Raw genomic sequence first — 16,145 nt, forward strand, 5'->3', positions numbered from 1 at the left:
CGCCACCGTTACCCACCCCCTTGGCAAGTCATCCGATGAACAGTAAAACATGCCTTCGTAGTAAAACGTGGGCGGAGCTGAAGGTTTGCTCTGTGTACCCCCCCAACTCCCCTCCTCCACCAAATCGCGAAGAAAAGTACAATCTCCTCACACATTTTAAATCCATTAGATGCCTCGCTAATCACCCAGATCGAAGTCATTTTATTAAGCTGCAGGACGGATATCGATCAACGGAGATCCCCATTTCACTCACGCTCTGCAAGGTAAATGTCTTAACTTACCAGCAATGAAACTACTCTATTTGGTCATGCAATTTATACCATTGGGATATCCTGGATTAAATTGTTCCAGTTTCGGAGAAAGTCGGAATATCTGCGGGTGAATGTATATTACGATGCTGCACGTAAAACATGCATCGCAAAATAAAAAGTTAAACTTTACCAGCCAATAAATAATGTTACCCCTAAGTCCCAACATGCACGCCGAGGCACATGCTCGCTCGTCTGGGCTCTCCGTTTACTCGTCCTGCAGGACTGGCACCGCTAGAAAATGTATCCAAAATGTGTTCCAACACAGAGGCCTGTATTGGCTAAGGCTATTGCTAGAGTGATAATAAATAAACCACACTAGTTTATGTTTTGTTATGTAATTGGGTCTATATGTGAGTGAGTTTAGTACCATGTGTCTCTAAAAGTCAAATGTGTCACTGTAATTGTTGACGGAGCGTGTAGAGAAATCAGAGGTTACTGTTCTTGAGGCACCGTATAATATTAATAACGGTGACATGTATTGATGAAAACATGACTTGAGACATGACTTTATTTACATATCAGTTTGCAACCACCGATATTCACTTTAAAACAGCTTGGCCTGCATACTTAGCATATATATATATATATATATATATATATACTACTAGACCTCCATCTAAAGGTTAAAAATAAATGTAAACACTTTAACTAGCGGCCACAGAAAAAAAAAAATCGTCGAGGTAAAAGGTTGACAGGTAGGCAATATAAAGACTGTTGAATGACATTTGATAATTCTCCGTACACTACACACACGCACGCACGCACAAACACACACAGGTCAGTGTCTGCTTTTATGGCAAGGTTAGGGTGACCAGTCACAAGCCTTTCCAAAATCAGTAAATATTGATGTGTCCAAATTCAATCACAACGTTACCAATGTCTGTGGACGTTCGAATGCACCCTAGCGGTTTTAAATATAATGCCATCACAGTGATCTCTTGGCTCTTGCCTATTCTCCAGATAGGGGAATCTTGCCTGTTCCCCAGATAGCCAATACCCAATAGTAGTTCAGTCTTATCGTTATGAATGACATAATAACCCTGCAGAAAAAAGGCAGTCTCAATGATTGGGATAGAAATGACTGGGAGCACTGACAGTGTACTGAGAATGAACTGTAGGACCTCATATTCGTATTGAGGCTATGTTTAGCCTGCTGAAAGTGAGCCACCACTAAATGCGCTTCACTTCCAGCTAGCAAAAGGCTAAGGTTAGTGAGGGGCCGGATTGGGCATGATAAAGTACAATCTACAAGTACTGGTTTAGTTAGAGGGGATTCGAGAGATAGTTCTAATGCTGTACGATAATAACAGACCCGTTTGTTTTTAGAGGCTGTTTTTCAGATAAAGCAAAAAGGTTTAAGACATCAGGTTGGCCTCTGGTAACTTCTGATGGCATTTTCTATTTGACATTGTATAGGCTAAATGAATAATCAAACAAATAATCATTATCTTTATCAAATTAAAATAACTCTTACTTGCAGCCCTAATCCATTCATGAGGTTTTTGAAAGGTTGTGTGGTTGGTAGAGCTGAAAGATTGAAACGGTTTCCCAGGGTGCATGCTATTGCTGCACAGTAACATTCAACAGATAAGGGTGTACAAACATTCCCTTGCATAATATACAATGTTTGATATGAATTGCATATCAAACACAATCGATTTGTTCACCGTTTTTTGTGTCCTTCGGTAAAATACCGTAGGAAATAAATCAGAGACTTTTCTACTGGAGGCCAGGCAGGGTTGAGGGTTTGAGTGTGTTTCTCTTTCTCAATGTGCTTCGCCTTTTGGCCGTTGGTCATTAGGCAGCAGGTGCATTAACATTATTGAATCAAAATGTTTGTCTCCTGGGCCTAACAGCTAGACCAAAGCAACACTAATAAATTATATTGGCCCACTTCTGTTACCTTGCATCTAGTGAAGAGGGCAGTCATGTAAATCACAAAGTTTCTTGAGGATCTTCTCTGAGGTGTGTGGGTGTGTGTGTGTGTGTATCTATATGTGACTGTGCACTGGTTTGTGCATGTGCCTGCAAGTATGTGTTTGAACAGGTATGCATATGTACACCTATGTACTGTGTGCAGGTATGTCTGTGTGCGTACAGGGACGTGTGTGTGTGTAGAAGAGAGTGACGCATAAGAGGGAGGCAATATGGGTTTCTGCTTGGAATAGCCAAGTCACGTGAGCTGCCAGGTTGAGTTTCAGAAGGTTACTTGTGTAGACGGACCGTTTGCCAACCCACAGGAACAAGCGTTAACTCAAAGCTAAACCCAACCAACTTGTAAGGGCTTTGCTCTTCTTTTTGCCATTTTTGAGTAAGTGTCTTCTTCCTATTCCATGTGATGTCATAGTGTCAGCTAAGCAATCTCTTCTCCAGTAATCACGTGGACAATGTGGTGTAGGCTACTCCAATCATGGCTCTGAAGCGAGAGATGCCAGTCGACCCTGCCGTGATTTATGTAGCGTGCAGTCATTGGGTTTGCTGAACTACATTGGCTGCGTGGTCCCTCTGTGTAGTATTGCATAACTTGCCCGGGTTTTGCACACAGCTGCAGCTTGTCTTGTTGTGGGGAAGGGCCAGGGCATCTACACGGTGGAGGTTGTTTAACCTTAAACCTTTTTTTATACTTTTATACCTTTTATACTCAGTGTGCTACTGGATTGTGTAATATTCCAGTAGTCGAGACCAGTCGCCCAGGTGGTGTTTACTCCTCATTCGGGGAGATTTCAGCAAAATACTAAATCTTTGAGGTGCAAAACGTGCATATAAAGAAGTTTGGCAAGGTTTGCGCTTGTTCATCTTCTCCACAATAAAGTATTTTTGCTGTTACTACGACTTCCCCAAGTTCTACCTCTCCGCTGCGCATACAGTCTGCTGACCGCTTAAGAGCATCAGCTGTCAGTTTAACTTGATGTGTTCAAGTGATATGAATTCTCCACTGACATCATTTTCTGTGTTGATTAGTTACATTTCTTTTTGGTTTAGTTGCTTTGCAGGCCCAACATATGATGGACTATTCATGAGTCAATCTGTAAAATAACAATATTATGCAATACATCCATGATCATGCAAACTCTAATTCAAGTGTTTTCTTTTGAAATGATTAGGGTTCTGTGCACTTCCTGTAGAGCACTGATTCTGCAACGTTTGCAATAAGGATATCCCACGCCTTAAGATGCCTGCTTCTAATGTCTCTCTTTCTGTTGTCACAGTGTGCATTCAATACGATTGAGATGACGCAGATGGCTTAAAAGATAATATATGGTTATCTCCAACCTTTCTCTTGGCTCAGCCAATACATTTATTTTTTTCAACTGCGGGCCATCCTCTCTAGATAGTCTGCTGAAGGATTACAATTACATTAGCATTATTTAGTGTGTGTGTGTGTGTGTGTGTGTGTGTGTGTGTGTGTGTGTGTGTGTGTGTGTGTGTGTGTGTGTGGCAGTCTCTGAGAGATGAACATGTAGGGTCCAGAAGCTAGTCGTCACTGAGACGCTGTGCCGTATTGCTATGTCTGCTGTTGCCAAACACTGTAGTGTGACCCAGAGACTTACAAGGTCCCCTGAAAACACTAAAAGGTCATGATGACCCAAGTTCACATGCTTGGTATTTTCCATGAGGCGTGTAAGATGAGGTTTAAGAGTCTTGTTCTGGAGGCCATTTTTGGGTCTGCAACATTCTCACTGCTGGCAAGTATCAGAGGCGCCAAAAAAACAACAACTTTGCATTGTTTGTTATGTTAACCCGCACCCCCAAACGACCAAACTAACATGACAGATGCTGGTGCTTTTGATACTGCTCGCCCCTATCTATGCTGCTCAATGTGAAGGACATGCTGCACTGGCTCTCCCCTTGGATTCTCTCCTTCTCCCCTCTCTTCTCTCTCTTCATGTCTTGGTCCAATGGAGAGCGATCCCTGTCCATCTGGCTTCAAACTACTGGTCTTGCGTGATTGAAACTGTACAGTTGCAGGAACCAACATGTTGAGCAGTTTTTGAAATGCTCCCTCTTTGTATTTGTATTCGTCAAGTGGGGTTAAACTAACCTAACGGCTCCTAATAAATTAGCTGCTCTCTTGTGTTATATATTGCAGGACATACAATCAAGTCATTTTTACGGCAGGTTTCACTATTTTTGTTTGGTTCAATGTGAATTACCTTCTTTTTTTTTTCTTGTGAATTACATGATTTATGTTGTGTGTTGGAACGGCAAACAGATACATTTTAGGGAACGGCAAACTTTCCCACAAATGACATAAATCATGTCATTCATGGAAAAATAAATATGAATAACATTTATTTCGTCCATGATTTAAATTATTTGTCATGTGTGGGAAGGGCAAACACATAAATGTTAATTCACAAAGTTGTGGTGTGTGTGTTACTGTATGTGTGTTTGTGTGTAAGTGTCCATAAGGCAGATGTACGGAGCCCCCCCCCCCCCCCCCCCCCCCCCGGGGTCACATGATGCAAATAAAGTGTAAATCTGTGTGTACCGATAAGTAAAGCATGCGAACGGACTGGGGAAGCGTTAACCATGTGCACGGATCTGCAAAACACGTGCCCTTTCCTTCAGTCCATGGTCCTACCTCGGACCACGATGACCACTCCTTCCGAGTGCTTGACCTATTCCAATGTTGGTGTTCAAGCGAAAAGCAATAACGATGCAATGTTTCACAATCATGAAATCTGCCCTTGAATCTAGATCAATTGGATTTTTACGGGGAAGAAGTGGTCACCGGGGTCCAAGCAGGCAGGTTGCTGTAAAAAGGGGCATGTGGTGTGTGATGTGTTTGTTTGCACGCTTTACCAATCCGTACTCACAGTTTACCAATCTGTTTGCAAGTAATAATCGTGCGCACAGATTGACACTTTATTTTTAACTTTGGATCATGTGACCCCCGAGGTGCTCCGTTCAGATGAGTAAGAAGCAGCATGACAATGCTGTTGGCAGCGGTTCACCAACATTGACACCTGTATTATACTATATATATATATATATACTATAAGGCAATTAGAATTAGAAAGTAGGGAAAGGGGGTTTTTGGTTGGGTCTGCAACATTGCCAGGTGTAAGACATTCAGTCTTCTCAGCTCAAACAAAAGTTGTTATTATAAATATACCGTTATAAATAATGTTCCATTATCATGGCCCTTTATAAATGGAACGAATGCTATCCACCCACTGAGTGACTGCGATGACGTCATTGTTTGAGTATGTGTGTTGATTTATGACGCCTGTCTTATTTTATGTGCATGTCTTTATGTTTCTGTTTGGCGAGGTGACTTTCCCGAGCCCAGGTGGCCTCTTATGCAAGAGTGTATATATATTACCGCCCTCTCCAGGCCCCCCTTTTCCTATTGGTCTGCTGTTTCGCCTCCAGCCAGTGGGTTTGGGGGTGTGTGTAAACTGAGGACCGGTTTGAACAACGTGGTCATGTACCAGTTCTCTGTTTTCTATTGAGTAGCAAAGAAAATCAAAGAGTCAATAGAAATCCACACTCAACAACATCCTGTCCTCCTCTCCGTTCTCAGGTGTGTTTTGACCTCTGACCTCTGAGCCCTAGCCTGTCAGAGCAGTATGGTTCTCCAGAAGCTGACGGGCTTTGGCAAGCAGTTGCTGCGTGTCAAATCCATCAACGGCAACTCGGAGGAGTCCCGTCTCTCCAGATGCCTGAACACCTTGGACCTAGTGGCTCTGGGGGTGGGCAGCACGCTGGGCGCCGGCGTGTACGTGTTGGCCGGCGCTGTTGCCCGCGACAACGCAGGTAACGCATCGCACCGCCACCACCGCTACCACAATTACTGTGGACAACCCCGTCTATTGTGTCCTATTTTCAAATTGTTCAGTTTTTTTTTAATGCTTTTATTTAAAGTGACTTGCCGTGATTTCAGATTCATGTAGTTAAGGAATAGGTATGGGGGGTTAGGCATCTTGTTCAAGGCTGCCTACTGGTAGATGGATACAGACATGCTGGAGGTCCAACCCAGAACACTGCTTGGAGATTCAATTAAATATTTAAATGAAATCAAACATAGTTATGAATCAACCTTTTAAAAATGTAAATGAACCCCTTTTTAGCTCGAATTCAAAGACTATGAGATAAAAAATAAAAGTGCATTGGAAGTGTTCTAGAAAGGAGGGTGGACGTGTTATCGCCATGGTTACGACCCACACCAAATTGGTACGATTTGGTGCAGCCCTAATTGAAATTGCCAACAAACAGATTTTAAACTACAAAACTAATCCATAATGCAGTCTTATGATTAGGTATTCATTTATTTATTTATTGAAATTAATTATATATTGTAGCAGTTCTCAAGTTTCTAACGATGGGATGCTGTGTTGTTTTTCAGGCCCTGCTATCGTGCTGTGCTTCCTGATAGCGGCGTTAGCCTCCGTGTTGGCTGGCTTATGCTACGCTGAGTTCGGAGCACGGGTTCCAAAGACGGGTTCAGCCTATCTTTACTCCTACGTGACGGTGGGGGAGCTATGGGCCTTCATCACCGGATGGAACCTCATTCTCTCCTACATCATCGGTACAAACATTCTCAATAGAATATGACATTTAGAAAATCCCCCAAAATATATGCGTTTGTTGTCCATGTCCATGATGATTTCATAACATTTTGTTGATGATATTTGGCCAAAAATCTCCACCACGGTTTTATTTTCTGTGATTCTCTCTCTATGTCTCTGTTCTTCCTTCTGTCACTCTCTGTCGCTGTCTCTCTGTCTATATGTGTGTGTGTGTGTGTGTCTCTGTATCTGTTTATGTGTGTATGTCTTTTGCTCACTCTCTCTGTATGTATCTCACTCTGTGTCTCTCTGTATCGTTCCCTGTCACTTACTCTTTGTGTCTGTCTATGTGTGTTTGGTTCTCTTTATCTGTCCATGCGGGTGTGTGTCTTCTTCTCACTCTCTCTCTCTGTACATGTATATCTCTGTATGTATCTCTCTGTCTCTCTGTCAGGTACATCCAGCGTGGCTCGTGCGTGGAGCGCAACGTTTGACGAGCTGATTGGGGGCCACATTGCGCGTTTCTGCAGGCAGTACATGTCCATACAGGCCCCTGGGATCCTGGCAGAGTATCCTGACATGTTTGCTGTCCTCATCATCATTACCTTGAGCGGTAGGAAACTTCACAAACACGTTGCACGAGTGCAAGATCTGTGGAGCTACGGTTTTTCCTTTTTTCATTTTTTTTCATCTTGCTGTCTCTGTCTGTCTTTATCTCTTTCTTTCTCTTATCTCTTTCTTCCTCACTCTTTCTTTATCTATTTCTTCATCTCTTCCGTTCTCGTTTCTTTCTTTCTTTCTTAAGCTTATTTATATCTATGTTTTTATGTTTTTTATCTATGTTTCTTTCTGTATCTCTCTATGTCTCTTGACTCTGTCTTTATGTCTGTCGTCCTCAGGTCTGCTGGCGTTCGGAGTGAAGGAGTCAGCCATGGTGAACAAGGTGTTCACCTGCATCAACATCCTGGTGCTGCTGTTCATGGTGGTGTCTGGCCTGGTGAAGGGAACACTAAAGAACTGGCAGATAGACCCCCAACAGGTTCTCAACACCAGCAACATAAATGCCTCCAGTTTGAAGTAAGCACACCGACACACTGTCATGCCTTCATCTGAACATGGGTCCTCTTGGGTTTTTCGATAGGTTGTGAAACGACACACATAGATGGGATGTGTCAGTAGGACGGAGAAGAGGAAGAGGGATACGTATCTATGCTTCAGGGTTGGATATGGGGCAGCAGCAGTACTTGGCAGAAGACAACTCGTCAATCAACAGTGATCAATTATTGTGGTTGGGGGAGTTGGTTAACTTAAACGTATCACTTTGAACTTCCCATTTTCAGTTTGGCTGGTGTGTCACTTGGTGTAATGCACTTTTTTGTGCATTCGTATGAACAGGATAGATGTTTATACTGCTACGTGGGAGCAGGGTGGAGGTTCCTATTGGTGGGTGGGAGCAGGGTGGAGGATCCTATTGGTCGGTGGGAACAGGATGGAGGTTTCAGGGGTCCATTGTGTTTGTGCTTCCCCGTAGTCTGACGGCGTCGCGGGCGTCCGTGGAGACCCTGGGAGAGGGGGGGTTCATGCCGTTTGGGATCACCGGCGTGCTGTCGGGCGCCGCCACGTGTTTCTACGCCTTCGTGGGATTTGACTGCATCGCCACCACAGGTCTGTAAGGGAAACTGCAGTTGTTTATTTATTTGACACTCTTAATAATTGGTGATGTTGATAATTAATGTCATATTTTGTGTATTGTAACATTTAATTTGGCTACTTTGATGACTTGGAACATAATGATTACTTTTATTTAGCTTTTACGGTTAACTCTGTAAAGTTAGGGGTGAAACGGCTCGCTAAAGTAAAATATGACTTATAAATATAACTGCCTTTTTGTGGGACTCCTTTTTTCGGTGGCCCTGTAGACAAAACCCTTTCTCCGTCAGTCGGGTAGGGGTTCATGTCTCCAGGTGAACACGCTGTGTACACCTGGAGACACAACCTGACAACCTGCGCTGAATAAAACTATCCCCATCTACCCTCTCCTCCGTGGGCTCGCGTGAACTTCCACTTCCAAGTCCTCCATGACGAAGTCCCTCGTGAGGCATCAGGCGACCTCTGACCTCGTCAGAGCAGCTGGCAGAAGGTCCAAAGGAGAAGTGAAAGTCAAGAGGTGTAGAGAGGGAAGAGGAATGGGGACAGCGTGGCTCTCTGGGGTACGCCCTGCCTGCACAAGCAGGCAGGGCGGCATCTGACTGGCGGTTTTGCAGGCAGACCATGCAGGGGTCAGTGGGGTAGCCTGTAATCCAGGCCACCACATTTGTGGGCTACCTGCCTTGATCTTCGCAGGTAAAATGGCGGTGGTGTTGAAGACCATGAGGGCCTGCTGGTAGGCAAACTATAGGTTGTCCAGCAAGGCAGAGTGTGTCAGAGGTCAAAGGACGATGATGATGCAAGAGATGTTCCACACAATGCTGCACTGACCTCGCTCTAGCCCTGCCCTTCCTGTGCGTAATGGTGCGGGTGTGTGATTGCATCCTTCATGTGTGTTTTGTATGTTCTGACCTTGAGGCCTTTTAGGAAGAGAGGAGGGGGGCGGCGGCGGCGGCGGGGGTTCCCATTCACTGTTTTGGGTCTGCTTGCCTACTCTGTCCGCCCCTCCGCTTCCTCAGCTTTGATTGGAGCTCCACAGCGTGGCTGCCCTCTTCCACTTCTGGAGTCGAGCATGTGTGTTATCCAAACATAAACATAGACTAATGCTGTGCAGGATACAATATCAATCAATGGGGTTGACACACACACACACACGCACACACACACACACACACACACACACACACACACACACACACACACACACGCACACGCACACGCACGGATATAAAATCCATTTACTTGTGACCGACCATGCCAGCACGGTGACTGATAACGACCCAACAAGGCTCCAGTGTTGTGCAGCCCCGCTGTGGCCAGACGGTCGTGCCGCTGAAGAATGGGCCGCTTCAGCCTCTCTCGGCACCGACAGAGCAGGCTTTCCTCGTGGAGGCCGGGAGTTGCGACACACGCCACACACGAGTGTTGTGCAGAGCCGAATGCACTTATTTGCTCTGTGCTGGAATCCGTCCCAGTTCGTTCTGTTCTGCTCGCGGAGCGGCGGGAACATTGTGTACAGTTTGGAACCTTTGTGAGTGTATGTGTTGGTTACACGCTCGGCCTCTTCTGGGTGCGATGAGAATAGAAGCTTGACTACGAGGTCTAGCGTTGTTTTGTCTGCCATCGTTGGCCGCTGATGCAACACCTTGACCAGCTTTTCTTCTGCTCGGCGTGGTGGTGATATTGATGATGTTTGATGTTTTCTCACAAATCAGACTTCAGTTGTAATTTGAAGACTATGTCTATAATTAACAAATCTGCTTTTTTTTTTTCTTTCTTTTTTTATTGCTTCATATTTGCTTAGTGCAATCGTGATGCTGGATGCAGGGATCATCAGGGTCATTGCATAATAGTCCAACACAGACTCCGCCAGGATTAGTCACTTCAGTTCAAATGCCCTTCTGAAAGCTTCATCTTCCCGCACCAAAGAGTTTCTCTTTGGTAGAAAACTCTGTAACAAAACAGGGAACATGGTGCAACTCCGTCCTTTCATGTTCAGGGTTTCCAGCCCATGCTTTCCGCCGCCTCCTCCTAAAAGTTCTGCAATTATAGTAGGACTGCTGCAGCCGAGATGCAATTCAGTACAGTGATCAAGGTTTAAAATGGGTCGTAGAGCAGCCCTGGCTCTAGTCAGATGTATGAGCCGTGAGGCTGCCTCCTTTCTTCTCTGTATTTCAGTCAGTCTGCGTTTTTGTATTTCTACGATCCGCCCATTATACCGACTCCAATCCTCTCCGTATCTGTCTCTCTCTTGGCCTCTTCCTCTGTCTCTCTCTCTCTTCCTCTCTTGCCCCTTCTATCTCTTCCTCTCACCTCTCTCACATCAATCCTCCATCACGCCCTCGTCTCTCACCCCTATCTTCCCTCACCTCTCCTCTACCATACCCCCCCCCCCCGTCCCCCCCCACCGCCCCCCCCCCCCCCACCTCCACCCCCGTCCCCCCCCACCCCCGCCCCCCGTCCCCCCCCACCTCCACCCCCGTCCCCCCCCCCTCTGCAGGCGAGGAGGTGAAGAACCCCCAGAGGGCCATCCCCATTGGCATCGTGTCCTCGCTGCTCATCTGCTTCGTGGCGTACTTCGGCGTGTCGGCGGCCCTCACGCTGATGATGCCCTACTACCTGCTGGACAGCAACAGCCCGCTGCCCGCCGCCTTCAAGTACGTGGGCTGGGAGGGCGCCACCTACTCGGTGGCCGTGGGCTCCCTGTGCGCTCTGTCCACCAGGTAAGGCGCGCGCACACACACACACACACACACATACACATACACATACACATACACATACACATACACACACACACACACACACACACACACACACACACACACCACCCCCCCCCTCTAAAGTTCTATTAGAGCTAGGATAATGCCAGGGCTTTCCCCTCGAACCAAGGTGTGTGTGTGTGTGTGTGCCATAAAGTCGTCGTGTCCTCCTCCTTGTGTGTGTGGATATATTTATCCGACCCTTATTCATTTGATATCCGACCCTGCTCTAGTCACTGTTATCAGACTGCCCCCTGCACTGCATGTAGCATCTGTTTATGTCCATTTAAGCCATGGTTGTATAATAACACAAACTCCGTCACGGAGGCCTTTAAAGCTCAACAAGGCCGCTGTATTCTGCTGCTGCACGTGGGGTGTTTCTAAAGCTGTTTCCCCTGTTGGTGCATGCTACTGGTATTGTCTGTACACACACCTGGGCTAAGGTTAAGTCAGGTGTTTTAACCGTGTGTGTGTGTGTGTGTGTGTGTGTGTGTGTGTGTGTGTGTGTGTGTGTGTGTGTGTGTGTGTGTGTGTGTGTGTGTGTGTGTGTGTGTGTGTGTGTGTGTGTGTGTGTGTGTGTGTGTGTGCTATAAAGTCCTTGTGTCCTCTTCTTCCTGTTGGGGGCTATTTTCTCTATCCCTGGTGCCTTCTGGGTAATGGGCAGCAAAGGGCTTCTCTTGGATTCGGTGGCTGGGATTTACTCTGCGCACCAAACATGGCTAACTGCAACCCTCACCTTTTGACGAGGTGAGATGCTAACACGCTGGCTTACCACGGACTCAACCTGAAAAAGAAACCCATCCTTTTCCCGCTACTGGTGGTTTTCACGCCTCACAGTTGTAATGGTAGTGGTTGTCAAGTGGCTTGCAAAAGATAAATAAAAGGTTCCGTCATGGTTTCCAGTGAATTGGTTCCAAGACGGCTGTTTCAGTAACTCCAATGTCCACACTAACCACCGCATGTGAATGCTTTGTTTTGCCTGCTTTTCCCTCTAGTACTCCCTCTAATACAACCCACCTGACCGGTTCTCCACTGTCTTTAACCCGCTCACTCACCTAGTTTGTCCTTCTTCTTTTGGTTCACACGTTTCCTCTTGTTTTGCCCTCTTGCTTTCCTCCCGCCTCGTCTCGACCCATTCTCTGTCCCATTTGTTGACGGTTCACGTCCCTTTCTCCTGCTCCGTCTCTCCCCTGACCCAGCCTGCTGGGGGCCATGTTCCCCCTGCCGCGCATCATCTACGCCATGGCCCGCGACGGCCTGCTCTTCTCCTTCCTGGCGCACGTCAGTGAGCGGAAGTCCCCGGTCAGCTCCACCATGGCCGCCGGGGTCATGTCGGGTGAGACTGAGGAGGAGGAGAGGGGTGTGGGTCGGGGTGGGGGGGATGTGGGGGAGATGAGATGAGGAGGGGGGGAGAGTGACGGAAGAGATGGGAGGAGGAGGGGGAGTAAGAGATGAGAGGAGGGGGGGAGAGATGGGGAAAGATGCGATAAGGAGGAGGAGAGGGATGGAGAGTAAAGTTGAGAGTGGGGAGATGAGTAAGAGATAAGGAGGGAGAGGGGGAGTTGAAGGAGAGATGAAGATGGGGGGTAGGAGAGGGCAAAATGAGAGGAGGAAGGAGAGATGAGGAGTGGTGAAGGATGAGGAGTGGTTGATGAGGGGGGAGTTGAGGGGAGAGATCGCTCATAAAAGGATAGTATAAGAAGATGACATGAGATGGATTGAAATGAGTTTATTCCTTCTTCCTACTCTCTTTACAGCGGTCATGGCCTTTCTGTTTGACCTGAAGGACTTGGTGGACCTGATGTCCATAGGGACCCTGCTGGCCTACACCCTAGTGGCAGCCTGTGTCCTGGTGCTCAGGTCAGACCCGCGTACTGTAGACCCACACACACACCCACCCACACACACTGGGAGAATCGGCCATGAGACGGTTCCACATCCATAACCAGTCAAGATCACTTTGGCCTTATTCCATTTTTTTATCCCTCATGCAGCAGACGCTTCTGTCCAAAATGCATCACAAAGTACATTAAATTGAAGATGAATGAATCAATGAAGTCTGAGTCTGGGGGCCTCCTACTCAAGGGTGCATACAGGTAGACTCCGGATAGTGTGGTTCCCACACGGGACCCTCAGACTCATAATAAACAGGTCATATACACGGGGGGGGGGGGGGGGGGCCTACTATAATAGATTTGTATTCACTCTGCAGTGTAACAGTGTTGATGTTGATACACGTCCCACCGCGCTGTACCCCCGGTGCGGGACGGTACTCAGCTTGCCGTGGGCCTCTCTGTGGCAGGTACCAGCCGAAGCAGCCCGGGCTGTCCTATCAAATGGCGGAGTTCCAGGAGGAGGCTGACCTCAGCGACGGCATCAGCGTGCCCAGCATGGTCATGCTGGAGGGCATGGAGGAGCGCTTCAGCTTCAGGAACATGATGTCACCGCAGAACACGGAACCGTCCACGCTGTCCGGCTCCATCGTCAACGTGGCCGTCAGTGTCCTGGGTAGGTAGGAGAGGGAGGGGGAGGGATTATGAGTGCGGACCCCCACTGTGGTGGTATGGCGTTAGGGTGTACAGATCCAAACCAGTGCACTCAGATCTAGGTTGAGTTTGACAACTTGGTCGTGCAACACTAGTACTCATTTATTCGTTTGGTTTTTCTCTATCTATTTGTTTGTTTAGCAGGCCCCCGTATCCAAAGCCAGTATTATCTCAGATGCATTTTTATTAATGAGCAGGTACGAGCAGGTATGCATCTTGCTCAGGGATGCCGACAGAGGACATAGGGGTTTGTACCGAGGACCTTTCAGCTAACTCCTAGACTCTCCTGCCTGCCTTCCCTTTACGTGGTATTGCAACTGATGCTTTTTCGTTTTTTTGGTGGTTCAGTGATGATTTCCAGTAACGGCAACATCGATTTTAGCATAAAAAAAAAATGCTTTAGACAAATATTTGATTTATAATATATTGATAGTCCATTTTATTGGAATCATCAGAATGAACTAATTACAGCCGCACTTAGTTATAGACATACATTGGATATAGCAGAGAGCTGAGGGCAAAACCGGAATGAATGAATGAATGAATGAATGAATGCATGACGATTAGTCTTCTAATCTCATCCCGACAGCCAGGATTCCGAGTTGAACTTGAATATTTTGACTGTGTGAAACCTAAACGTGAATGGTTGACCTGTCTCCAGGCGTGCTGATCCTGCTGTTCAGCATCCTGGCGGTGAACGGGGGGATGGCGGTGCTGAACCTCATCGTCCTCGCTGTCATCTTCGCAGCGTGTTGCTTCCTCACCTTCATCGTCGGGAGACAGCCTCAGAGCAAGACAAAGCTCTCCTTTAAGGTCTGGGGGGTGGGGTTGTTTCAATACAGAAACCTTTATTGATGTTTAAATTTCGCTGTCACTTTTTTGGGTGTGGCTAACTTCTTATGTATATCTTTAATCATGTGAAGATGATGTCATGATACATGAAACTTACGGATAAAGCACATTTCATATGGAGCGTATCACAAGGCACTTTGCAATATTATCAGACCAATTAACTTATATGCCAGCCTCCTCAGTCAATCTATCTCCAATACACTCCATGTTGTTTTCACTGTCAAGACCAACATAGCTGAGTCGCACTGGCAGGTAGTGGCATGTTTTATACATTTTGAACATAAGCTACAGTAGCGGCATCTGGGCTACGGTAACGGTCACAAAGATCACCATGGAACGTGGCATTAAATTGGCTTCTCTTTCAAAAGTCATTGCCCAGAAAAACTTTTCACATGTTGTAATTGGTTAAAATGCTAGGGTTAAGCCCGCCTCCTGAGGATTGGTCTCTGTGATTGGCTGTGCAGGTACCTATGCTGCCCTTCATCCCAGTCATCAGCATGTTCGTCAACGTCTACCTGATGATGCAGCTGGACAGAGGCACCTGGATCCGCTTCACAGTGTGGATGGCTCTCGGTAGGCAATAGAAACGCACACGCATGCAACAGCGAGAGAACTTTGTCTGACTTTGTGTGAATAATGATCTGACTTCCTCTCCTTGTCGTTTGATCATTTGTTTGTTTTGTAGACTGAAAAGGGAACTACTGCGCATAAGACCAATAGTCCTAGAGAAACTTAATCGCAGATTTTTAACATGGTACCCACAACATATTGGTCATTTAAAATGTATTTATGTAGCGCGCTTCAAACATGAAGGCGGTTCAGATTGCTTTACATAGGCAGGAAAGCTTCCAATTAAATTGAGCTACACAAACACACAAAACATTTGGTGGGTCCTGGGCCAGGGGGTACCTCCGCAGGTGGCCCCCGCCCACAGGCCTAACACGGCCGCTGACCCTCCCCGTGCGTCTCCTCCAGGGTTCGCCATCTACTTCAGCTACGGCATCCACCACAGCCTGGAGGGCTCGGCGGCGCGCCCGTCGCCCGACACGGAGATGCGGGGCTTCAAGCCCTCCCACGAGCTCCACGGCCTGGCCATGTCCCCGGAGAAGGAGGCCTTCCTCCACAACGGCTTGGAGGCGGAGAGCCGCGACGAAGAGGAGGACGACGACGGCGACTTCTAGCGAGGTCGGCCACCCAGACCACCCGCCTCACAACCTCGACTTCGGTTCCAGTCTTTGGATGAGAACACACCCACACCCGAGCTTGGCCTCATGCCCCGGAAGTTCAGGGTAAAGGGCAGGGGGACGGGGGGGGGACGGGGGGGGGGGCGGGGGGGGGGGGGTGGTGGACGCACAGGGTGTCTACTTGTGGAACTGGAGGCCAGGGAAACGGGTTTGCCGTCGTTGCCGTGGAAACGTTTCCGGAGCCAACCAACGGGAGTTCTGTGTTATTGAGTTAAATGACTGGAATGGAACCCGCACTATTTTAGACATAGTTGGTCTCAAGTTATTC

The 16,145-nt window shown here is 47.2% G+C and overlaps 1 protein-coding gene across 1 annotated transcript; it reads left to right on the forward strand.

Moving 5' to 3' along the window:
* The first annotated feature begins 130 nt into the window (after positions 1-130).
* slc7a1a (solute carrier family 7 member 1a) lies at positions 131-15,938 on the forward strand. Its single transcript, XM_084474397.1, has 13 exons — positions 131-263; positions 5,842-6,074; positions 6,664-6,846; positions 7,281-7,439; positions 7,726-7,903; positions 8,358-8,491; positions 10,974-11,196; positions 12,435-12,571; positions 12,993-13,095; positions 13,538-13,743; positions 14,443-14,594; positions 15,098-15,206; positions 15,609-15,938. The coding sequence occupies exons 2-13, from the start codon at positions 5,888-5,890 to the stop codon at positions 15,812-15,814; spliced, it is 1,977 nt and encodes a 658-aa protein (XP_084330523.1). The 5' UTR covers positions 131-263; positions 5,842-5,887; the 3' UTR covers positions 15,815-15,938.
* Positions 15,939-16,145: the final 207 nt, after the last annotated feature.

This window comes from Micromesistius poutassou, assembly GCF_964030765.1.
Source record: "Micromesistius poutassou genome assembly, chromosome: 10".
Taxonomy (NCBI): Eukaryota; Metazoa; Chordata; class Actinopteri; order Gadiformes; family Gadidae; genus Micromesistius; species Micromesistius poutassou.

Bases quoted from the DNA above. Each gene is read 5' to 3' on its own strand.
- slc7a1a (XM_084474397.1), top strand. From the start codon at position 5,888: ATGGTTCTCCAGAAGCTGACGGGCTTTGGCAAGCAGTTGCTGCGTGTC. The intron at 6,075-6,663 runs GTAACGCATCGC...GTTGTTTTTCAG, and splicing joins TGTTGCCCGCGACAACGCAG to GCCCTGCTATCGTGCTGTGC. The intron at 8,492-10,973 runs GTCTGTAAGGGA...CCCCCTCTGCAG, and splicing joins TGACTGCATCGCCACCACAG to GCGAGGAGGTGAAGAACCCC.